Raw genomic sequence first — 24,795 nt, 5'->3', positions numbered from 1 at the left:
ATTATTGCTCTGATTTGCTTGTTTTCTCCCAGAGGGCCCTGTCTCTATGTTCTCCAGCTGTTGTCGGTGTGGCAGTCGGACAGTTCAGCCATGGGTTGGGCAGCGCTGCAAGGAGCGTGGAGCTACAGAAGAAGCCGGCAAACACACTGCCAACCCCAAGCATTCAAAAATCAGGAGTCAGCCCTCTCCCCATCAATTCAGGAGATCAGTTTACAAAGCAAGAGCTTTTAAAAATAATACAATTAGGGGGTTGGTTTTTTGTCTTCTGATTTCTGAGCCATTAGGATGCTCCGGGGGGGGGGGGGGGACACGTTTTCAAGCATCTCGCTGCAGCCATTAGGGCTACAAATGTAGTCATTGTTTTAAATGAAAGCTGACGTTCCAGTGTAATCACCTGACTCCAGGACCTGGGGCTTTAAGAAATACATCAAATGTCATGACTTGTGCCTAAAACTGCAAAAGTTGGCCCCGGGGCAGAAAGAGACGGCATGGGGCTGTCTTCTTTTAAAGACACTGAGAACTTGTACTTAACAACATTAATGCTACTTAAACAGTACCTACCACTGATACAGTTGCAACCAAAGCCTGGTGTTGACTGTAGCCTGCAGTTCCCTAATATCCAGCACCCCACCTCCCAAATTGGAGGATGACCTTTGACCTCTGCAGCCATACCCCATCCTTGCATCATACTAACAGTAGTTAGGCCAGGCAGGCAGCGCACACAGACTTCGTGGGCAATGACTCGTACAAACAAGGTTCACAGTCACTGAGTGATTTACCAGTTTGGCTTGCCTCTGTTCTCATTCCACCCTAGTGCCTTAACCTGTTGGCTGTCAAACCCTGGTCCAAGGACCAGTTTTGTATGGTGCTTTAGTCTTTTGTGACTGCTATTGCGGGCCACCATTCTCTCTTTATGCTGAGGTTCCACACTGGACCTGAGGCGCCGACGCTGTACGTATCCATTCAGTGGTGCTGACCCTAACTCTCCATGTGTCCTAGCTAGCCCGTGTTCTGTGGTTGCTGAAGGTGACCAAAACTAACAGGCAGCTGGCAGTCACGGCCTGCCACAGCTGTGGTGAGTGGTGGTGGGTTTTCCGGATAATCTGGTACATTTGTTCCAAAAGGTTGGAAACTCTAGCGCTGCCCTTGCCAGTTCTTCTGCTATGATTCTGTGACTTCGAAATCGGTGGAAACTGACAGTTTTGACTGCCTGGGAGGTGTGTCCTGGTGGGTGTAGCTGGAATATCGGGCTGTTAAAGATCTCCTCCAGACTGGCTCCATTAGGTTGCATTACAAATCACTACTGAGATCACGCCATTGAAACCAGTGATGTTTCGCCAGCAGAGACGTTAACCAATCATGTTTGTATTATGCTCTTAGATTGCTCTTGATCCTCTTGAGGTATGTCAACAGTGGCGGTGTAATTTTTAGCTAAGATACACCTACCTGCGTTAGCTCTGATTAAGCCAGCACTCTAAAAATAGCAGTGTAGGCTGGCTGTACGGGCAGCGAGATAGGCTTGCGGCAATGCCCCAAGTACAATCCCACCTGAATCCCTATGTACGCACTCAGAGATTAGCCTGCCCCACCACCTGTGCAGCTGCAACTACACTGTTTTTATTCTGTTCGTGTAAAGCCAACAGACCCCGGTTGTCGGCGGGCAGGATCAAACCTGGGACAGAGTTTAATGCATGAGCCTGCTGCATGAGCCTCTACTGCATGAGCTAAAAGCCAAGGCGCTCTTAGCTCAGACTGTAGAGGAGATTCATTTAAATCTCCCTCAGTCGGGTCTCAAAGTCCCAGCCCGCGTGCCATCTGGGGCCAGAGAATCTCCCCACTGCGGCCCACGGAAACTTTTAAAAAAGTTTTTTCATCCAGCCCTCGTGGCTGCCAGCTGATGGGGGGAGGGGCCGGAGGGAAGCGGGCAGGAGAGAGTCACATGCCCGTCCCCCCAGAGCAGAGACCCATGCTGCCACGCTGCTGGTTCTGTCTGCTGCAGGCACCGCCCCCCACAGCTCCCATTGGCTGGGGGAGAAGGACAGCGATACCATCACTAGTCGCTGGGCAGAGTCAGCCATGGAGGCAGCATCATTCGTTGCCAGGCCAAGTCAGCTAGGGCAGCATGCAGCCAAGGGAGTGGGGTGACATTATTGGCCTGCTGGGAGGATTTGAGGACTGGCACTGGCCCTAAGGTAAATTGAGTTTGAGACCCCCTGCCCTAAGTGGTCTCAGTGCCACTAGATGGGACAGAACACCACCCCCAGGAGATGTGTGAGTTACACTAGCTTGGTTACAGCTAGCGCAGGTACATCCACCCGCGCTAGAACCCTCACCTCCAGCTCCAGTGTATATTGACCCTGAGATGCTCAGATACCATATTGATGAGCACAGTGTGGAAACCTTGGGCCAGATCCTCGATGGTTGTCACTCAGCCGAAATCAATGGGCCTCTGACAGTTGACGCTGGCCGAGGACCTGGCCCCCAGGCTTCCTCTGAGCTCGCACTGATGTGATTTTAATGACAGTGCTCTCCGCTACGGCTTCATTTCGCCCTCGCTCTGGCCTGGGAGGGCGTCTGTGGCGGGACTTTATCACAAAAAGCTTTACAAGCACTTAGTGGAAACCAAGTTCTCCTTCCTTTCTGGTGCACGGGCTCTCTTTGTTTTGTGGCTTTTAGGGAGGCTGCTGGTCATTACGGCTGGAACGCTGCTGAGTTTGATTGAGCAATCCGGATGGTAGCGGGATTCCAGCTGCCTCCCGGGTGCATGGTTTCCATCCTGTCGGACACACGCACACACCGCCCGGCAACCCAGATTCCAGGCAAACCCAGGGAACGTTTTCAAAAAGTATCTTTGGGGACAATAACAGCAAGACACAATCATGGGTGGTATAAATAAAGGATAAAATGTGGGGCCAGCAGGGCAAACTGACAGACCCATTTCTCAAGAGATGAGAAGCCCCGATAACTCAAGCTCTAGTTTTTGTTGGATGCTTTTCATGAACCTTAGTTGATCTTCAGATTATAAACACTGGATTTATTACCCAGGCAGCTCTTGCAAACACGGAGCAGTCAGGCAGCCTGGGAGGGGGGTTGAGCTAGGGATGTTGTATAATGAACAAACCACTTACTGTATAATAATGAATAGGACAAGACATGGGAGGGTATTTTTTCTGAAATTATTGATGCAAATAGGTTTCAGAGTAGCAGCCGTGTTCGTCTGTATCCGCAAAAAGAACAGAAGTACTTGTGGCACCTTAGAGACGTAACAAATTCTTCTTTCTGTGTGTTCCATTCTATGCATCCGAAGAAGTGGGCTGTAGCCCATGAAAGCTTATGCTCAAATACATTTGTTAGTCTCTAAGGTGCCACAAGTACTCTTGATGCAAATAGGACAGTTTTCTACAGGGTTGTCTGAGGTAGAAGTGGTGATGGTTTTTTTGCATGGGAATATAAAAGAATCCTCATCCTCTTCCTCCGCCACATTCTCTCTCGAGGTCACATTAATTTTCTAATACACAGTTCTTTCACACACACTTGTGAAACCCAAGATTTTTTCCCCAAAAAATCTCTTTTTTTTTTTTAAATCATCCCAGTAGTAGTAATGAAACCCTCTGAATCCAATTGTGTTCTCATTTACATTGGTGGAAATTGGCAGTTACTACATTGGAGCTGCTCTGGATTTACATCCCTGGAACCTAGATCAGAATCTGGCCCTCTGGTGTGGTTGAACTATCAGTTAGAAGAAAATCAAGAGCCCTTTGCTTTCCTGACATTTGGAAGAAACTTGGTAGTTCCATGGTGCCACCTGTGCGTCCGAAATACAGCTCGGCAGGCCCAAATTACATATTCTCCCTCTGTTATTGCCCTGTGATTTATAGCCTAACTCTCAACTTGGCATCCCCTCTCCCTACTAGCATCTGCTGCTGACTTCACTTTGCTTTGGCCTTCGTTCACCTTGCCCGTGCTGTGGAGCTTGCATGGAAGTTCCCATCTCCCAGGGCCTCCGACATCGCCCTGATGAGGAGTTGTAGAAGTCCTTGGATTTGCAGCATTTGGTGATTGCTCTGAGAACTTCACATGGGCACAAAGGGAATGTATCAGTTTAAGTTTGAAAATTATTAAATGTAAATGCAACCGCTAGTCAAGTCTCAGGTGCATCCAAGGCACAGAAAAGGCCCAGGTCTCGGGAAAGTAATGAGGTAAGATGCAGTGTGGTTGGAGCAGGCAGGATTTCTGGGCTCTAATCCAGACTCTGTTACTGACTCACCACGTGACCTTGGCTAAGTCACTTGACTGTTCCTTCCTCAGTTTCCCCATCTTTGTAATGCAGAAGTTATTACCACTAGCCTGTCTTGTGGAGGGGGGCGTGAGGATTTGGGTGATTTATGTTGATAAAGAGCTTTGAGATGAAGGTTGCTATGGAGGGACAAAGAATTATTGTTGTGTCCTCGGCTGCTCTCACACCTGTATGAAAATTGATGACAAGGCGTGGAACTTCACCTGTGAAATCTACTAATTCGTCTCATTGCACTGTTCTGAAGCCCCTACTGTCCTTTCATCTCAGCAGAAGTCTCCTTTGCAGGGACCCTTTCCCCTCAGTTCCCAAAAACTCCAGCTGTCAGCGTATCTTTGGGGTGGTTTTTGTTGTTTGGATCGGGAGTGCTGGTTCTTTAATGTGTAAATGGTGCCATGTTTTTGCTGACACTTTCCATGTCTGTGCCCGTTGCTGAACAAGTGCCTGCTCCTTAACTCTCTGCTCTCACCTGGTTCGAGCATGTCAGCATGCTGGTCATCTTGCTGAACTGCGTCACCTTGGGCATGTTCCAGCCCTGCGAGGACGTGGACTGCAAGTCGGAGCGATGCACCATCCTGGAGGTAGGAAAGGGAATCTGATGCACTTTCACAACTGGGTGGTAAAACATTAGCCAGTGGAGGACAGTGAGCCTTGTAGGCTAGTGATTCATTCAGGAGCCAGCGCCCTGAGGTTCTGTTGCCAGTCATGAGCCTAACGATCTGGCTAGCGTGTACTAAGAGCCCATGCCTGCTTTGTTCTTCAGCTGAGGCTGCCAGCTACATCCAAACGGGCTGCAGATTATTGTCCACTGAGGACGGTGTACAAGTCCTGGGCTCATAAACCCTTTTCCTGGAACCTTAATAGCCTCCCAGAGCTCCAGGGGGCAGCATGTTGAGCCTGGCAATCACATAGCTGACATATGCCACTGGGCTGCCCATCTCTTAAGCCCCTTGCCCTTTGCAGCACATCACAGCTCCATCTGGTGTCAGAGCTGTGTTGTGACTATGCGCCTCCTTCACTAACTAGCCTTCCAGGCTCCAAACAGACGTCTGTGGAGACGCTCAGCCTTTGCAAAGCATTACGTGAACCTAGGCTGGCACATGTCTGTGTAATGTCCTGGACGTGTAGCTTTAATACCCTGCAAACCCTTCTGCAGTAAGGAAATGCCATTAGGATCCCTAGTAAATCATCACATGCATCCACCTCTAAGGACTGATCAAGGATCATATGCAAATGTCAACAACCAGGGATTCTCTCATCCCAGACCCTTCCAGCCTAAAGTTATGAGATGTTAGGTGCAGAACTGAACCAACCAGAGCAATAGAGAAACCACCAGAGACTGGTTACAGAATAAATTGTAGAACCGAGCTGAGAAAATACTGCAAATGGTTATCCACTGTAGGAATTGCTACACTGGATTAGGGTAGGATCTGGTCCCAGCTGCTTCAGAGAAAGGTGCAAAGAACAATCAACCAACTTTCACCCCTGCCCCACTCCAGCTTGCAGGGAGAATGGAAGCCAAAACATGACGTCGGAAGCATTGAGCTCCCTTGCAGAGACAGCTCAGGTGCCAATCATCAAATGAACTGAAACTGCTGGAACAAATTCAGGATAGTTTGTAAAGGAGAAGTGTTGGTAGGTAAGAAGACAGCTAGACTAGATAGATCTCTCTCACCTGCACAGGTGGACACCCAATAGGTATATGCAAAGGAAGCCAGTTTGCAGCTGCCTGTTTTCTGTTACGTTTGGCAATAAACCATTCAGGCCTCAAAATGAACGTACAAGAGACACAACGTAGGAGGCTCTGCTGACTGTTATGATCACAAAGAAAAGGGGTTGAAGGGGTGGATCTGTCCACGTTCATGTGTGTGGATCAAGAAGCTGCTGTAACTTTCCTGAGGACGTTTTTTTCAAAACAGAAAAGCTTTTTCCGTGTGACTAATAACGATCAATACATCCCACTGCAGAGTCATCATTTATGGGGCAACATATATTTAGCAATGAGTCCATTTCATAATATTTCAGTTCCTTTCCTGCAGCACATGTGGTCTGCCTGATCAATATTTCCTTCAGCCTGTGCATGATTCAAAGCCTGGACACCCCAACTGCACAGCACGTGTATCTAGGAGTTTCTCAATGGCAACTTGCCAGGACCCTGAGGGCCGCGTGGTATTTGCATATCGATTTGCATATGCTTTAAATGCAAAAGTAAATGCACAACAAGCATAACACGTTTGTGTGCTTGTATCTTTGTCACTAGATGAATAGAAATTGCTTATTGTTCCTCAGCAATAAAAACCCAACAGTTGCGTTTCAGTCAGTGTTATCATCACCCAGCAGGCAATCCAGGATGTGTTTTGGGTTTTATAGCTGACACTTCAGTACTCCATGAGCCATGGTTTGATCACCTCAGTTGTAGATACACAATATCCATACAGTAGAAATATACATATGCCTGGTTGGTTTTTTATCTCTACTATACAGAACCACAGTAGAATTCACTGCAATCATCTTTTTATGACCTAGGCATTTGACCATTTCATTTTCGCCTTCTTCGCTGTGGAGATGGTCCTCAAGATGGTAGCTCTGGGGATCTTTGGGCAGAAGTGTTACCTAGGAGACACATGGAATCGCCTGGACTTCTTCATCGTAATGGCCGGGTGAGTAGCCAAAGCTCATAAATTAACCATGTGCACTGGAGGCGTAAACAAATCCACCAGTCGCCCTGACTGCTTTGGGGTCTTTCTTCAGGAAGCTGCCAAGTGCGAGCCAAAGAAAAGTCATGTAAAACCTGATCTCGGAGGCAATAAAAGGCTCTTGCGTTCCGCTGTAATTGATTTTGCAAAAGCATCTGCAAAATATGAAACGGGGGAACTGCTGTTCATCAGCCCAGCCTGAACCTGAGGGTTGGGAGGGAGGGAAGGGGTTAGAGAAGGTGTTCTGCCGCAGTACATCCCCCTGAGCTGGCTGCGTTGTATGCTGTGTCCACACGGCAACTAGACACCCGCGGCTGGCCCTGTGCAAGCCAACGCGGGCTCGTGGAGCTGGGGCTGCAGGACTCTTCCTCTGCTGTGTAGACTTCCGGGCTCAGACTGGAGCCTGAGCTCTGGGACCCTTGCACCTCACAGGGTCCTTGAGTCCAAGCTCCAGCCCGAGCCCAGAAGTCTACATAGAAATGAAACCGCCCTGCAGCCCGAGCCCAAGCCAGCTGGCACCGGTCAGCCATGGGTTTTTCTTTCCTGTGTAGACATACCATGACGTTCTCTAGCCCTTGAAAGTTTGGGGTACGAAGGGATGGGGGCTAAACGATCGTTTAAACCACTTGATTTTGTCCTGCCACAAACTCTACGTCGTGTATCTGTCGGTGGATGTTGAAGCTTCTTCACCAGCAGGCATGCTCCCTATGGCATAGGGGAGGTCTGAACAGCAGTGGAGGGTTGCAGGGGAAGTGCCAACCTGAATGCTGGCAACCCGGGTGCTTCAGTACCAAAGATGTGCCTAAGCCCCAGCAACCATTGATGTGAACCTGTGTACCAAAATAAGAGCTGTCAAGCCCCTTATATAGTGATCTTGGCCGGCTTGATTTCAGTCAAATCAAATCCATTCAGATCTGGGCACTGTAGTAACCAGCATGTTCCCAAAGCTCGCAGTTAAGACTCAAGGACAGATGACCGGGTCCCTTCTGTGTCTCTTGCAGTGCGCGTTGCTGCAGCATTGCAACCTGTGCTGGTGCTTGAGCACCTGAAAGGGACACTGATTAGGAAACAACTGAAGGCAAAGGTGAAACTGACTGACTTTCTCCTTGCCCAAGCTCAGAGACATGCAAAAGTAAAGAGCAAAACCAGGGGAAAACACATCTGTTCCTCAAGAGTTCCGTCCATGCTAATAATCTAAAATGTTAGTAACACAGATACAGGATTTAAATTAACGTACGAGATTTTCAACCTGACACTGTCCCTACCTGGAAAGCGACCATGCTGCTGTAACCCACTGGCCTCAGTGGGTGCTGTTAGGGAGAACAAAGACAGCGGATTTCAGCTGAGCAAGAAGCATCTGGCTCAGGAAGGTTAAAGCATCAGCGGGGCTAGCCGTGGGGGGAGGGGCAGGGAGCTGGCTGTCTGGCACACTTTCTAATCCTCATAAATTATAAACACATGGTAATTTCTGCTTTAAATTTATGTTTGTTGACATTTGAACACACCTCGCCCAACAGCTGCTTATTCTCCAGAGACAAGTGTTTGGAGATGGTTATTTTACACTCCCAAACACCCTGGGAAGAGCTGATTCCTTTAAACGTCAGGTTCCCAGTGAGCTGTGGAGAAGTATTGGGCAGGTTAAAAAATGTCCTACAAATAAACTAAATAGGTCCTAAGACTGGACAATACCCGCTCAAAGCAATTTTACCTGCTTGGTGTACAACTAGGAATGGAAAATGTTTGGCTATTGCGTGTAACCTTACCTTTGAATATCCTGGGTTTATAGCACTTGGTTTGGGAGTAATTACAACATCCCTGCAATGTGTTTTACCTTAAAAGTAGTGATGCTCAACCTTAACTCCATCTTAATGTAGTTTTTTGTCCGGGAATACAATTAGGAATGGACTTACTGGTATGAATAAAACATAAAACGGTCTGAGCTGAGCCTCCTTTGACCCAGCCTTTGGCTACAGTTTAAGAAAAATCTAGTTAACTTTTTTTAGCCCCAGCATGTATATTTTTTTAGGATATAGTCAGGAACCAGGTGCGCAAGCATAATTCTGTGTAAGATCATCAATCCAGGAGCCATTAGGTCTGGAATCTGCTGCCACTGTGTGACTTCAGGTAAATCACGTTAGAATACAAATGATAACACCCACTCATCTTATCCTGGGAGCAGTGGAGGTTCTGCATTCCATTAACATTTGGGAGGTTCTCAGATGTTGTCATGATGAGCATCAGAGCAATGCGTATTACAATGCGCCCCACACACACACACACACACACACACACACATACACACACACACACACCCACCCCTCTACTGCTGCTTAACAATCAGACTTCCCTTGGCCACAGTATTTGTATCTCAGGAAGCTGGAAAGATAGGAACGCTTGCAAGTAAGTCTGTTGGAGGTAGTTTTCCAGCCCCATTTTATAAACCTAAAAGGCTGGTGGAGGAGAGAGGGGAAAATCAACCCACTATTAACACAAGAAAACCTTCTGGTGAGATGCTGTTAATGCTGAGGACTGACACAGAGAATGATCCATTTGCAAGCCAGTCTCAAGGGCCTCTCGAGCAGTTGGAAGGAGCACGCCTGTGGGAATTCTAACTTTGTCGCCCACAGGGGGGCCTTGAACTTGGGGTCCAAACATGAACCATTTCTCCTCTTAATTTGCCTTGTCAGTTTCTGCTTGGCTAACAAGCCCTTGCATCCCTGTCCTGTTCCCCAACCCTGCCTGGGTTTTCACCTTCAGATCTAAAGAAAGGAGAGCCTTGGAGGGTGACGTGAATCACAAAGTACTTTGGAAACTTATTTCTGATCTTCCTGGGCAACAAGCAGCAGTTTTACCAGGCAGCGTGTGACATAATAAGTGGGTTGTTTTTCTTGGCAAGCGGACCTGGAAGCGATGGAGCCTATTAAGGGGCCCTTCTGATAAGCAGGGAAGTGAGTGACAAATAGGCAATGCCCGCCATTCTATTTGCCCTATTCCGTTTCCTTAAGCGAGCTGATTTACACTAATAGCACAGTTATCGAGGAAAGCCGACAGTAAGCGGGAAAAGTACAAAATAAACAGATCTTCTGCTGACAGCAACAGATTGCATCTGGAGGCCGCTCCGGCAGTGAATACTCTCTGTCTCTGCTTGCCTAAGAAAAGTACCATGGGAAGTTTCAGCCCGGAGAAAGCTGGCTCCGTTTCCTCTGAGGACATGTCTATACGGCAATCAGGAGGCGTGACGGCGGCAGATGTAGGCATTCCCAGCCTAGATTTGAACAAAATAGCTCACTACAAATAGTGGTGAAGCCATGGCAGTGTGGGCTAGCTGCCCAAACGTATAGTCAGGCTCTCAGGCAGGCGTTTACTTGGGCAGCTAGCCTCACGTATCTGCAGCTTCACTCCTGTTATTAGTGAGGAAGCGCGATCATACCTCCCGACTGCAATGCAGACATACCCTGAATCTGACCATGAGCCTGGGTGAAAAACATTGTCCAAGCAGCAAAAATGTGATCTGCCATTTGACCCCTCATGACCGCTCATTGGAGCGGCCCCTGTATCGTGAGAGATGCGTTCGATGCCATTAATCTAATCGCTCTCCAGACCAAAAGAGCACTTGCCTTTCTTGGGAGAGCAGATAGGAAAGAGCGGTGACTTCTGTTCTCTGGTATATTGAGGCCATGACAATAGTTCAGTCTGTATGAACGAATGATGCTGCTGCAGGACAGGACACATGTGACATGCATGTGAGGCCGTGCCTGTTTCTTCCTGGTTGCTCAGGGTCTTTGCATGCCTATGGTCTTCCATGACTTTATACCCCACAGGCTGGGTGTGCCATCCTCCTCTATTATGCATCAGTGCATAATGGTTTGTATTTCCAACGCATCCCATCTAAAGCATCATTAAAGGCTACACAGAGAGAGAGAGACTCTAGAGCCAGCCTAGAGGAAGAGTTGGGTGTAGCAATTGTCCTGACAACAAGAGAAATACGACTTGGGGAAATAAATACAAGAGGAGAGGGCCAGGGAAGGGCTGAGGTGTGAAAGCCGCAATGGGGAAGTGGGGGTGTAACATGGAAGGGAGAGTGGCAGGAGGTGGGACGAAGGGGCAGGGTCACTGAAGATGAGTGCAGCAGTGCAGGGAGAATGGTAAGAAGGGGGAAGATTTGCGGGGAGCAGGGGCTAGTTAAAATAAGGGCAGATTGGATGATCCCCCGCCGAACTGATGATGGGTTTCCCAGCCAACACCCACCCCACGCTGCATGTTTTTAAATGTGTTTCTCTCTTCTTGCTTACCTAGAGCTGGGAGCAGAATTCTGGTTATTCCAGTCAATGGCTTTTTTTACCCTAGACAGAGTCCAATCGCTCCGTCCTCCATTTGATTCCCAGCCAAGGGTGCCTTTTCTCCCAGACAGATGCCCTGAGGGAGTCCCTGGGTTCCACCCTCTATCACATATAGGACGGAAAACCCCAAGCAATGAAACACATTTACAGGGTTGGTAAATTCACAAGGTTTGTTAATGAAGCCAATTCTTTTCCCGCCAGACCATTAGGAAACAAATCCCTTACTTAATCCTCTCTGGATGCAGTGCAATGAGTCTGCCAGTCCTAGTCTGTATTGACTATGCAGCTTCTGTAGAGCTCAGAGACTGGAGAAAGGATTTTTCCCCCGAGTGCTTTCTTGCTATCAGGTATCTGTCAGGTGCATCTCTCAGGTCTCTCACTTTACCTTGCAGTGAAAATTTAACGCTGAAGTTCATAGACTTAGATGGCCTGATCCTCAGTTACTCCATTCCTGTACTTGGGGCATGGATAGAGGCAGGGGGCAAAGGTAAATTTAAGCCAGTTTTGTAATCTGGGGCTGTGCGGGGATCTATCCAGCCATCAGGGTAACTTTAGAGTAGTCCCCAGGCTGCTCTAACTTCCAGTGTGCTTCCAATGACCCCCTTTGGGCCCAAGGAAGCAGAAAACAATCACAGTGCAATGCACTCCTGCCACAGCCCAACCCCCTCCCCAAACAGGGGCAGGGAGCAAGGCTGACATCAGCAGACAGTCTGCATAGAGGGAGTTCTCTGGGTGCCTCTTTCGCACCTTTTAAAGCCCCTTTGTTTTGCCAGAGAGATACAAAGTGTTTTTTGTGTAACTGAGAGCCACAGCCGCTGATTTTATAAGCAGATGGTTCAGAGATTTAGTACAGCGAATCGCTCAAAGCCCAGACAAAAACAACTAGGAGTCCGGTGGCACCTTAAAGACTAACAGATGTATTTGGGCATAAGCTTTCGTGGGTAAAAAAACCTCACTTCTTCAGATGCCCTCACACATCTGCACATTTGAGCTGGAAATGATGGGCGAATGGGCTTCCTTGCAAGAGTTTTGGTGTATCCTGCTCCTGGGTGGGTCAGAACTGAAGGGTGTGAAAATGAGAACCAGTGGCAAAAAAAGAAAAGTGATCTAAAGCACTTCACTCTTAAGAGAGCTTTTGTTTGGAGTTGCGTGTGAAGGTTTTATTGCATAGAATATCAGGGTTGGAGGAGACCTTGGGGGAAGTTATTTAGTCCAACCTCCTGCTCAAAGCAGGACCAATCCCCAGACAGATTTTCTCCCCAGATCCCTTAATGGTCCCCTCAAGGATTGAGCTCACAACCCTGGGTTTAGCAGGCCAATGCTCAAACCACTGAGCTATCCCTCCCAAGAGATTAAGCCAAGCCTCCTGCAGGCAAAGGAGACAAACTGAATAAAAGCTAGGTAGGGATCTGAGGATTAGTACCCACCCAGACAGTGCAGGAACTCTCAGTGGAGCACTTCCCAACTGCTTTTACGTTCTGTTAGTGGTTTTAAAACTGGTGTCCAATTACAGTAGAATCCACTTACTCAGCCATCTGATAAATTGCAAGTGTGCCTTATTAGGACGTCAGCCAGGGAACAGGTTCGGGAATCAGTGGTATTCATTTCAGTGACTTTAAACAGAGGTTTGTCTGTTCCTGAAAGGTCTGTTTGAAGTGCACACCTGGTGCTGGCTACAGGCCTAGTTACTGTAACTAGCAGGTGCAAACTGGTGTTTGTTATCAATTTCCCACTGTGTGGTCCTTGCTTCTGCTAAGCGCCACATCCCTGATATTCTGTGATCTGGCTGCTTAATGCATGCAGGTTAGTTTTCAGAACTGTTTTAGTGCAGTGCTAAATTTTAAAGCTATCCCTCTAATTTAAATTTAATTCCTAGAGCCAAACTTTAAGGTAAATTTGGGTTGTAAAGGTTTATTAAATGCTTCAAGAAAAAAAGTTATTAAAAACAACAGCAAAAAAGTCCAAAAAAACGCTAAATTAAAGCGAAAGGGCCAATTTCCTACCTGCTGTAATATTAGTTAAGTAATGTAGGTATACCAGGAATAACTCCAGCCAAAGGTGTGGAAAAATCAAATATCTGAAATTCTTGAAGTTCCAAATTAAACTTCCCAAATAGCCTTAACTCTGTCCTTTGCTGTATCACCAATCACTTGGAACAGATTTATACCCAGACTTACCTCTGTCAGACAGACGTACAGATTTACTCCCACTGGCAGAATGTAAAAAGTATGTTGAGTCCTTGGCAGAACTTTCAGATATTCAAAATTACTGGTGCAAATCAGGCCAAGTGTTACTTTGCACACTTCTCAATTGTCAAAGGTGCCAGTATGTTTGGAGAAGAAATGAATAAGCAACACTTTCAGTGTGTAGACCAAGCCGATTTTTTGTTCGCTTTGCACGAAAGTGTGAGTGTACGTGGACACACGTCCGTGTTCTTTATGAGAATGTTTATGTGAGTTAAACTCAGTTATTCAAATGATTGTGGAAAGTGAACAGACGGGGGCATAAGCCAAAGTGAATGCATGTTAAATCTGAGCAAGCACTCTAAGAAATGGGTGCAAATCTGTCACCTAGTTCTCCTATGCAATCATGATCACAGCTTCGTAATAACCCTCTGCACAATGCCTTCCTGTGATTCTATGTAATGGGGATCACCATAATGTTGCCACACTTGTCTTTCCATCTGGATGTTCCAGAGAAGAGGATTCCACTATATTGTAGCTTATCAGACTGTTGTAGCAAAACATGACCTTGTCTTCCCACATTCGTGCTAGCATAAAAATACCAATTAGAATCCTTGGGTTAATTTGCTGAAAGATGTGCTGTCATCATAAAGTGGAGATATTTAAAAAATAGAAATCCCATATCTGTTACCATATTGTACCTTTAGAGTATTGAAAGTACCAAATTTTTAAAATCTCAGGCCAGGTCCTTGGCTAGTATAAATCAGCATAGCTCAATGGAACGACAGTGATTTACATCAGCTGAGAATCTGGCTTCATCTTTGATGCATTTCACTCGACCTGGAAACCGAAATCAGTGTGCGGTTAAAACTAGGCTAAAATATGATTTCTAAAGCCTTGATGCTGCCAACCTTATTCTCGTGAGTAATCCACTGACATCAGTGGGACCACTTGCATGACTACTCTCAAACAAGCAATTTAGCTACTGTTTCTAGTTGGTTTCGGTTTCACTTTCACTCCCTGGTTCTGTCATGGGCAATCTCAGTGCCTATGTCCTTAACACGACTGTGGAATGTTTAAAATAAAAATGATTTCTACTGAAATTTTAAAATATTGGATGGAAACATTTCTGGGTATCTCCTTTTGTCAGGCTTCCCTCCTTCCCACTCCACCTTTTAATCTGGTATTATTTAAAAAAAAAAAAAGCCTTTCTGGTACCAAAAACTGGTTCACAGTCTTGCTCCTGATGCATTGTGGTATCTGAACAGGAGTAGTGAGAGAGATGTGACATATTTACAAGCGCTCCCCTGTAGTCAGTTCAAATGCTATAAATTGTAATTACAACCAAGCTAACTAGCCAGAACCCTATTTAAGAAAAGGAAAAAAAAAAAAAAGCCTGACACATGTTTACTACTCCTTGTTATAAAAGACCAATGAAACTGACTAAATTTAACATCTTTCTCAGGCCAGAAGAGAAACATGCGTGTGAAATGGCAACAGGATGTGAAAAAGAAAATGTTCCTTCTTTTTAATAATGTAATGCAGCCCAAACTACCTGAATGTCATTCCCCAGCTCTCTTCTGTACATTTTTATGGTAGGAAAAAAACGCCAAGCTGTCATGAAAATACACAGGGGTAGTACGAGGAGGTATCACAGGAGTAGTGAGAAAGGAATATCAGGAAAATCGTCTTGACTGTGAGCTGTGCGGAGCTGTGGAATAATCTCCCAAGCGAGGGGATTAAGCATTGGAACAGTTTACCAAGGGTCACAGTCCGTCTCCGTCACTGACGAGTTTTAAATCAAGACGAAATGTTTTTCGAAAGGGAACTATTTGAGGGAAAGCTCTCTGGCCTGTGTTATACAGGAGGTCGGATGAGTTGATCACAGTGGGCCCTTCTGGTCTTGGAATCTATGAAGCTGCATTGCTTGGGACATGGCAAAAATACTAGACCATGTACTGTAAAGACCAATTTGGCACTGACATGGGTATTAATAGGTTACCCTTCCCTTCCGCCTCCAATTTCTGTTGGGTCTAATTCTGCACCCGGTAGTCATGGTGAGTGGCACTAATGCATGTGGTTAGCCGCAGTGACTTCAGCAGGACGACTTCAGTAAGTAGCTGCACCTCAGTGTAATGCACCATGGCGGGTGCTTTTAGAGGATGCCAGATCATTCACAGACACCAGGCAGTGACACTTTGGCCTGGTCTACACTGAGAGGGTGAATAACGTAGCTGAAGTCGACGTACTTAGATTGAGTCACCGCGGTGTCTTCAGCGCTGCCGCTCCCCCGTCGACTCCACCTGTGCCTCTCGTGGTGGTGGAGTACAGGAGTCGACAGGCGAGTGCTCAGGGGTCGATTTATCACGTCGAGTCTAGACATGATAAGTTGACCCCCGCTAGATCAATCGCTGCCCGCCGATCCGGCAGGTAGTGTAGACATACCGTTTGGCATTTCATTCATAAAACTTCCCCCTCCAGGAGTAGGGTGACCAGACAGCAAATGTGAAAAATCGGGATGGGGGTGGGGGGTAATAGGAGCCTATATAAGAAAAAGACCCCAAAATTGGGACTGTCCCTATAAAATTGGGACATCTGGTCACCCTATCCAGGAGGCACTACCTCCAGCAGGTATATCACAGCATTAGGTAGGCAGCTTCCTCTGGTGCTGCAACAATCCTGTTCTGCAATAGCCTTCTGCTAATCCTGCAGATCATGATGGTGCCCGTTGTCTCACTTAATCCTGAGATAGCCAGGGCACGTACTGTCCGGCTAATTGACCCACCTGAGCAGCTGGGAACTGCCCCTTTTCAGCCTGCTCACACACTTGTAAGGCCTAGGAGATGAGACCCCTCTGTGCTGATTTCTTTCTCTCTTTCTTCCTTAGCATGATGGAATATTCTCTGGATGGGCACAATGTAAGCTTATCTGCCATCCGAACGGTCCGGGTACTCAGGCCTCTACGAGCCATTAACAGGGTCCCAAGTAAGTAAAATCCTTTTTTTCCCAGAGAGATGAACACAAGTGTGTATGTGATTCAGAACATGCCTGGGGAAAGTGGCACAGCACCAGGGAGCTAAGCTGGTGTGGCTCCTACTGACCTCCATGCAAATTTGATCCCTCATGGGTTCTTTGTTTATCCCATTGTCACAAGGTGTCTGACCCCTTAAGAGGAGGTGGGCCTCAGTCCAGCTGTGACCAGCTTAACTCACCTCCCCAGGTGGGGAGAATGAGGATCATGTGACTTATAAAGGAGAGGTCTCGAGAGCGAGCAGCTGGTAACACTCTAGCTGGGAGGCTCAGGCAGGGCAGAAGCTGAGGAAGCTGTAGCTGGCATGAGGAAGCAGCTGGAGGGAGCAAGACTGGCTCCTGCAGGGAATAACGGGATTGTTTGCATTATAACCCAGCCCTGGGAGGGGGCACTGGGAGCTCCTGGCTCAAGGAGAGAGAGATTGAACTGAACTCTGGAAAGGAAGGCTGAGGGTCTGGCGGGAGCCTGTGCTCTGAGACCCGGCGATGGGGGAGGATCCCAAAGCCATGTGACTGGCCATGGCCCCTCAGTGATGATGGCAGTGTGTGTCAGTGAGATCCTTGCCCCACTGGTCACTGGGAGGGGCCGCGTCCCTTGCTTTGAGGCTCTGTGATGGGTGAGGAGCTTTGACCGGAGACACCACTGTGGAGACAACAAATTGCCTGGCCACAGTGCTACACCATGGAACCCCACCGGGAGTGAATACGGCGTTGCACTGGTGGTGCGTGAATTAGACACGTTTTCTTTAAGGGGAAGGTTGTCACTGTTGTATTCTGTCCTCGTGAAAGTATGTGGTGATTTTTAGGGCTATGTGGGGGGGACACTGCGGAGCCAGAGAACTAGGGATTTCAGGTAACTGGCTCTGCGATGTGTTTATATGATCCTAGCACCCAAAGATCCCTATCAGAATTGTGCCCCTCAAGGCTGGGGGATGAACTAACACAGGAACAACCAGTCCCTGCCCTGGAGACCTGGAGCAAATCTACATGTAGACACCAAAGGCTCTGCCGGTGCCACTTGCCTCCCCCACAGCAGAGACCACAGACGCTGCCGAGTCGTGCAGCTATGAAGGCGTCCCAAGGATCTGGGTCACTCACAGTCATAGCAGTTTTCTGCCGTATGTGGCTTGTCACCTCTGCCTGCCCCCTTTTGTGGTGGTAAAGACCCTGGCTCCACCCACCCAGTGGCCATCCATGGCAATCAAGCAATGTTGTTGTGACACAATTCAGTGACTCCCCCAGGGTCTAAACGGGGTGGGAGGTGGGGGTTTCTTCCTTGTCTGACTGATAGCTGGGCTGAGGCCTCTCAGGGAGGCCAGTAAAACTGATGTTCCAAAGAGTGGGAAAAGCAAAGGCCTAGAATCTCCGGGGCAGAGTGCGAAAATCTACTCCCCTGCTTCCCTAGGGCAAGTCACATTTTTAGGAGTGAGTAAAATATCAGTAGTTTTAGCATTATCGTCAATCCTGGTGAAGGGCAGGGGTGTAGATTTTGTATCTAGGCTGGTAAATGTTCGTATCTTGATTTTAGTAAAGTTTTGGACGCAGTCCCCCATGACATTCTCATAAGCAAAGGAGGGGAATGTGAACTAAAGACATTACTATAAGGTGGGTGCACAGCTGATTGAAAGCTGTACTCAGAGTGTAGTTATCAATGATTTGCTGTTGAAATGGAGGGTGTATCTAGTGGGGTCTGCAGGGGTCAGTCCTGAGTCCAGTACTATCCAGTATTTTCATTGATGATTTCAATAATGGAGTGGAGAGTATGCTTATAAAATTTGTGGATGACACCACGCTGGGAGGGTTTGCAAGCACTGTAGAGGACAAGATTGGAATTCAAAATGACTTTGACAGATTAGAAAATCGGTCTGAAACCAACAAGATGAAATTCAGTAAAGACAAGTGCAAAGAACAGCACTTACAAAGGAAAAATCAAATGCACAACTACAGCAATGGGGAATAACTAGCTAGCTTGTAGTACCGCTGAAAAGGATCTGGAGGTTACGAGGGGATCACAAATTGAGTCTGAGCCAACAATGTGATACAGTTACAAAAAAGGCTAATGTCATTCGGGAGGGTATTAACAGGAGTGTCGTATGTAAGAGATGTTGTCCCGCTTTGTTCACCACTGGGGAAGCCACAGCTGGAGAACTGTGTCCATTTCTGTGCACCATGCTTTAGAACAGTGGTCTCCAAACTTTTTTGATTGCACACTCCATCAATTAAAAAATTTTGAGCACGCACCACCTGCTCCCAGCCAAACTGTTGAAGCAAAAAAAAAAAAGCCACTCGGACTCCCAGCTGAACTGCCGAGGGGGGGGGGAATAGCGCTCCTCTGGCAGCGCTCTTCCTGCTGCGTACCCCAAAGGATCCTCTTGCACACCCCCTGGGGTGCGTGCACCCCACTTTGGAGACCGCTGCTTTAGAAAAGAGGTGGACAAATTGGAGAGAGCCCAGAGGAGAACAACAAAAATGATAGAAGGTTTAGAAAACCTGACCTATGGGGAAAGGTTAAAAAAACAGGGCTTGTTTAGTCTGAAGAAAAGACTGGGAGGGAGGGGGAGTGACCTGATAAGTCTTCAAATATGTCAAGGGCTGTTATAGAGAGGACTGTGATCAATTGTTCTCCGTGCCCATGAAGGTAGGAGACATAGTAATGGGCTGATCTACAGAAAGGGAGATTTAGATTAGGTTAGGAGGAAAAAGTTTCTGATTAAAAGAGTAGTTAGGCTCTGGGTTAGGGCCATCCCCGTCACTAGGGTTTTTAAGAACAGGCTGGACAAACACCTCTCCGGGATGGTCTAGATTTACTTGGTCCTGCCTCAGCACAGGGGGTTGGACTTGGTGAATTCTCAAGGTCCTTTCCAGCCTGACATCTCTATGATTCTATGGATATTTTACAAGACTGTTTTAAACTCTCTGGGGCAGGGAAGATTGTCTCCATTCCTGTCTATAAAGTTCCCAGCACACTGGTATCTCAAGGCAAATCAAAATGTTCCTTTCAGGGAGGAAAAAAATTCAAGGCTAAGAAGATCCTGATTTTCTAGGTAGGCTCATTGCTCCTCTCAGATGTATAGGGTCTTGCCATTTCTTTGTGCTCGGGATTAGTGGCACAACAGTCTGTGCTTCTGGTGAAACACCAAAGAGCGTTCATTGCAATGTGGAACAAAATTGGGTTCACCCACTGTAGAAAGTTCAAGTGGTCCCTAAGCCCATTTCCAAGTGGATTCAGCTGTTTGTCGCCTAAATCCAATTTGAAAGATGAGCCAACCAGTTGAAATTGTTTCCCCATTGCTACCATCCCTCTTCTGAGTGATCCTTCACTGATATGCTAATTCTATATCCCTTTCATCACTCTTTAACTGAAATCCTCTCTTTTTGGAGAGGCAGTGTAATTGTTCGCAAATCCTCAGGTTCCCTCCAGAAATTGCTTTTCCTGCTCCTTTTTAAAAATGCATTTGAATTATATGGCATTACCACTGAGCATCCCACTTAGATTAATTGCCCATAATGTCGGCACAGCTACAGACAGCAAAACAAACTCCCACTAAATTGTTCCGATTCCAATACCTTACATGAACGGGCAAGAGAACAGATGATGTTTGCCTGCAGGAATATTCTTTGAAGTTTCTCTTGGCTCTTGCAGTTTTTAGACTTTCTTTTTTTTAAAAAAATTCCATGATGGCATTTTTTCAAGTCAGAAAAAACTTTGGAGGGCACACACAAGGACTATGGGGACCTCAGAAGCTTTGGATTCAGAATTTAATTATTTATCACGATTTCTCATCAGGCCAGAAATATCCCAGGGAATAGCCTTTCTCATGGGTTTTTGGCTCAGTTGTTTCTAGTCCCAGCTGGGAGTGGGAAAAGTACAGAGTGGAACAAAAATATGAGCTAGTTGGTAAGGGAGTTCTCTGAACTTCTTTGAACCACAAGAAAGTTTCAGGTTTGGGGGTAAAGGTTCGAATTAGTTCTTATTTTTTTCTGCATCCTTTGAGCCACCCCTAGCTGCCTTTTGAATTAGAGGGTGGTTTAGGCTGTAATTCAGGAGAACATTTAAACCTGTGCCTAATTTAACATGAAGTCAATCGAACTTAAGCGCATGCTTAAGTGCTTGGTTGAATTGGGGCCATAAGGACAGTCATTTCATTCTAAGAGCTCGTCTGCACGACAGAGCCTTTGCCAGTACAGCTGTGCCAGCATCATTATGCGGAGACGCAGCATATTCTGGCATAGCTGCACCACTTCCCCAAACAACATTAGCTATGCCAGCAAAAGCACTCTTCTGTCGATATAGTTGTGTATACATGGGAGGGGTTATCTGGCAGAGTTCTATCAGCTGGGGGGAAATGATTTTTTTTTAGCACTCCTAGCTAACAGAGCTGTGTTGGCACAACTTTGTATTGTAGACTAAACCTAAGTCAATGAGTCTGACCCAACACCCCGTCTCTAAATGCCTCCACAACTTTGGGAAAATTCTGATCCGGGTCCAAAGTTTATGGCTCTGCCCCATTTCTCTGCTCTCTGGTTCTGCTTTATGAGTTTGGAACTGAGGCTTTGAAGTGGGATTTTTGGGGGCACTTTGTGCCATAATCCCTGTTTTGATTTTTCTTCAGAAGAGGGGTAATAGAAATTCATCCTTTTTTTTTTCATTAATAGATGATGAGATTAAATTCAAAGAGCTAAACCCATGTTTCGAGTTGGTTGGCCTGATGAGCCACTGGGACAGCCTCCTAGTGTTAATAGCATCTTGAATTAGTGCCAAAGTAGGATTAGTATTCTTAGAAGTATCTCAATTCCTGGAGGGTAGATAAGCACAGACTGTTTCTTGTTTATAAGGCACTAACTCTGTCCACTTTTGACTTTGGTATTTTTAGTGCTCCAGCCTGATGTCTGATACAATCCAGGATCTGCCCTGGATGGACCGTGATCCGCACCCCTCCCCCCCATTTTTATTTTTTCAGAGCAACTGACGACCTTTATAATAATGATCACTTATGTTTGTACAGTTAGGCAGCTTTGATCCAGGGGGATTCCAAAGCTTAACACAGAGGGAAATTCACCCCCTGCTGAAACCCTGAATAAGGCGACTCATCCCGTAAATCAGTATAACAATTGGCACTAATCAGCCATGGAGACTAAGCCACGCTCCAGCCATAGAACGGAATTGAGCTGTATGAGCAAAGGGGTGGAGAAGGTGGGAAGGGAACCCTGCGCTGCGACTACCCATTCCGGCTCTGTGATTGATGAGGGTCATTGCACAACTTTCCTGAACATAATTCAACCCGCAAAACCCCCTTCCTGTGCCTCCCTGAGATGCAGCGTGTTGGCTTGGCCTCATTTGTCTCCGCCTGGAGTGTGTTAAAATCAGCCTTGCCAAATTGCCACAAATTGGGGGTTGTGGAGGGAAGGCGTAAAACATCTACCTGCCTGTCAGAAAAAGAGACTTCCCCTGAGTGAGTGGCGTGGGCTAGACCTTTGCAAAGCTGATCTAAATAGAGTAGTGTAGGAATAGCAGTCCTCAGACTTCCCCCTACTGGGACCCGGGGCTGGATTAGGTACGTCTAGAACATACCAGGCTACAGGACTCCCCTGGCCCACACCCCATACTGTGGTCCCATCCATCCATTAAGGGATGGGGAATATGTTCCTTTCGAGAGAGATGGGGCAGTAACATGGTTTCCCCCCACCCCCAGGGACATATGGTGCTTTGGGGCAGCAGGCTCACGTCCCCTGCACAGAGGCAGGAGAGCAGTCAGGGAGACCCCCATATTTAACCAGCAGCTGGAGTGCATCTGTTTGGGTGAGTGGACCAGGCCTGCTGTACATGTCTTCTAGCACACACACAGCCCTCTGTTGAAGTAGTGCTGGTCATAGCTTCTGAGTAGAGTTAACACCCCATTGAGATGTATGGTGCAGTTCGCCCCCTTGCAGCTGTTGTTTCAGGCTCTCTGCACATTCAGGCAGAGGTTACTGTGCCAGTTGCAATGGGGTCACATTTTTCAAGTTTTTCTTGCAATCATGAAAGGTAGAGACTTACTTAAAAAAAATAATAAAAAACTGGATTCTAACAGTCACATGATTCCAAACCTGGCACAGTTTCCCTTTGCCTTGATCCAGCCTTTTTGAGACCTCTCTCCATTACTTTTTCCAAACCAGGACCCCTCTCCCATTTTTCACATGGTAAGGCAGGGTGGTTGCAAGAACCCCTGATGTAGGAAATTTAGTGGGAGTGATCTAATAGGAAAGCTGGGTACTGAGATCCATTTTACCTCCCCCTAGATCCTCCAGTTAGGATGGAATAAGAAAGCAGGTAAGAATTCTTCTCTAGCTAGGGTGATCCCAAAGCCCTTTTGGAAAGAAACCCAAGTTGTATGTTGAGCTAGTATCATTTCACAGCATTGCAGCAGTGCCTGTAATTAAAGACAAGTGATGTATAAAGAGAGAGGTGGATGGATTCACGCACACACAATTTGGGCACCTTTTTTTATAGATTCATAGATTCTAAGACCGGAAGGGCCCATTGTGATCATCTGGTCTGACCTCCTGGATAACACAGAGCATAGGACTTTGCTGAATGAATTCCTCTGTGAGCTGGGGCAGATCTTTTAGAAAAAACATCCCATCTTGATTTTAAAATGACCAGTGATGGAGAATCCACCACAACCCTTGGGAAGTTGTTCCATTCACTGTTAAAAATGTGCCCCTTATTTCCAGTCTGAATTTGTCTCGTTTAACTTCCAGCCATTGATGCTTGTTACACATTTGCCTGCTAGACTGAAGAGCCCTCTGTTACCATTTTTTTGTTCCCCACAGGGGGGCTGGCACAATTGGCATAGTGGGGGTGCTGAGCCATTGAACCAAACTGTAAACCCTGTATAGGATGGAAACCACTTCAAACCAGGGGTTACAGCAGCACCCCTAGTTCCAGCACCTATGGTCCTCCATTTATTTAATTTTTAAAAATGAATTAAAAACACCTCCGTTGTACCTGGCTGTGCCTGAATTTATCCTTTCTTGTAGGCATAACAAAGGAAGTGGCTCTTGGTTCTGTCCGGCAGGCTCTCTGCCTGCAGAGTTATATGTGGTTTTCAATAATCATGAAGGGCCCCAAAGTTGTTGATGAGTTGCCTAGTTTGTTAGCGTCAGAAATCCAATGGAATCAAAGACAACTTGACCCAAAGCCCACTGACCTCAAAGGGGGTCTTGCTACAGACTTCAGTGGGCTTTGGCTCAGGCCCTAAAGGAGTAAATTGAGGAGATACGGAGGAGACAGAGAAGGGGGCAATCCTGGGTCAGTTCAGGGAGGGCTGTCAATGCATGGAGGCAGCGTGGAATGAAGTGCACAGATGTTTGTGAGGGAAGGTGGATGGCTGAATGGGAGAGGATGAGGGACAGTGAGAACAGAGACCAGCGTGCAAAAGTACAGAAGGGAACAGCTGTGATGGTCCTTGGTGACCAGAACAAAAAGCTTGACGTTGATGAGCCAGCGAGGAGGGAGCCAATGGAGGAATCCAGTGCAAGGAGAGGCAACCTGGTGAAAATGGTGGGGCCGGAAAATGGTCTTGGCAGCTGGTGTTTCAAAGAGACTGGTGGAAGGCGAATTGGGTATCGAGGGCTAACTGCATTGAGAGCTCAGCTTTGGAAGAACAACCGTCGAAGCAGATTTTAACTGCAGTTACTGCATAGTAGATAGAACTGTCCTCTAATTCCTTCCAACAGGGAACCAAAAGCCTCCACAGTGGAGATCTGTCAAAAATAGCACAGCAATTTATCCACACGACAACCTTGCACTTTGCCTGGCCCCCTCCAATTCTATTACCCCTTCGCTTTCATGTGCAATAAATTCATCCACAAGATATTTTTTCAAAGAAAAGAAAGAAAGGAGGAACCCAGCCAATAAAAACATCGTCTGTATTAGAAATTATTCTTTGGAAATGACTGGGAAAAAAGATAATTCCGCGATTTATGTTTTTGGCACGGGCTGTAAGGTTTTTAATAGTGGTCACTGTTTTCAAGCTCATTTCATTGCTGAGTAGTTGTTGTTTTTTAAATATGTGGTTTAAAATGGGCACCACATGTAATGAAATTGAAAAGAAATCATGAGGCTTGTTTTCAGCCTAACCGATGCTAATCATCTTTCCTATGGCACACTTGGCATTTTACTAAGAGGGTCCAAAGTGCCTTGCGTAGATAGCTAGCAGATGGGATCAATCTCTAGAGCGGTGCCACTAAACAACCAAGTTGTCTGGCAG

At 46.8% G+C, this 24,795-nt stretch overlaps 1 protein-coding gene across 7 annotated transcripts in view; it reads left to right on the top strand.

The window, feature by feature from the left end:
* CACNA1H (calcium voltage-gated channel subunit alpha1 H) overlaps positions 1-24,795 on the top strand; it is a 590,082-nt gene that overhangs the window by 387,190 nt on the left and 178,097 nt on the right. For 6 of the 7 annotated variants that reach the window (XM_044981153.1, XM_044981154.1, XM_044981155.1 and 3 more), the window contains 3 exons: positions 4,764-4,875; positions 6,821-6,954; positions 16,401-16,498. In XM_044981153.1, coding sequence (XP_044837088.1) covers positions 4,764-4,875; positions 6,821-6,954; positions 16,401-16,498 — 344 coding nt within the window. Of the gene's footprint in view, positions 1-4,763; positions 4,876-6,820; positions 6,955-16,400; positions 16,499-24,795 lie in introns of those variants that run through there. The other variant, XM_044981157.1, reaches the window with a different exon arrangement.

Source organism: Mauremys mutica, chromosome 11, assembly GCF_020497125.1.
Source record: "Mauremys mutica isolate MM-2020 ecotype Southern chromosome 11, ASM2049712v1, whole genome shotgun sequence".
NCBI lineage: Eukaryota > Metazoa > Chordata > Testudines > Geoemydidae > Mauremys > Mauremys mutica.
This window is presented reverse-complemented; position numbering and strand designations above follow the sequence as displayed.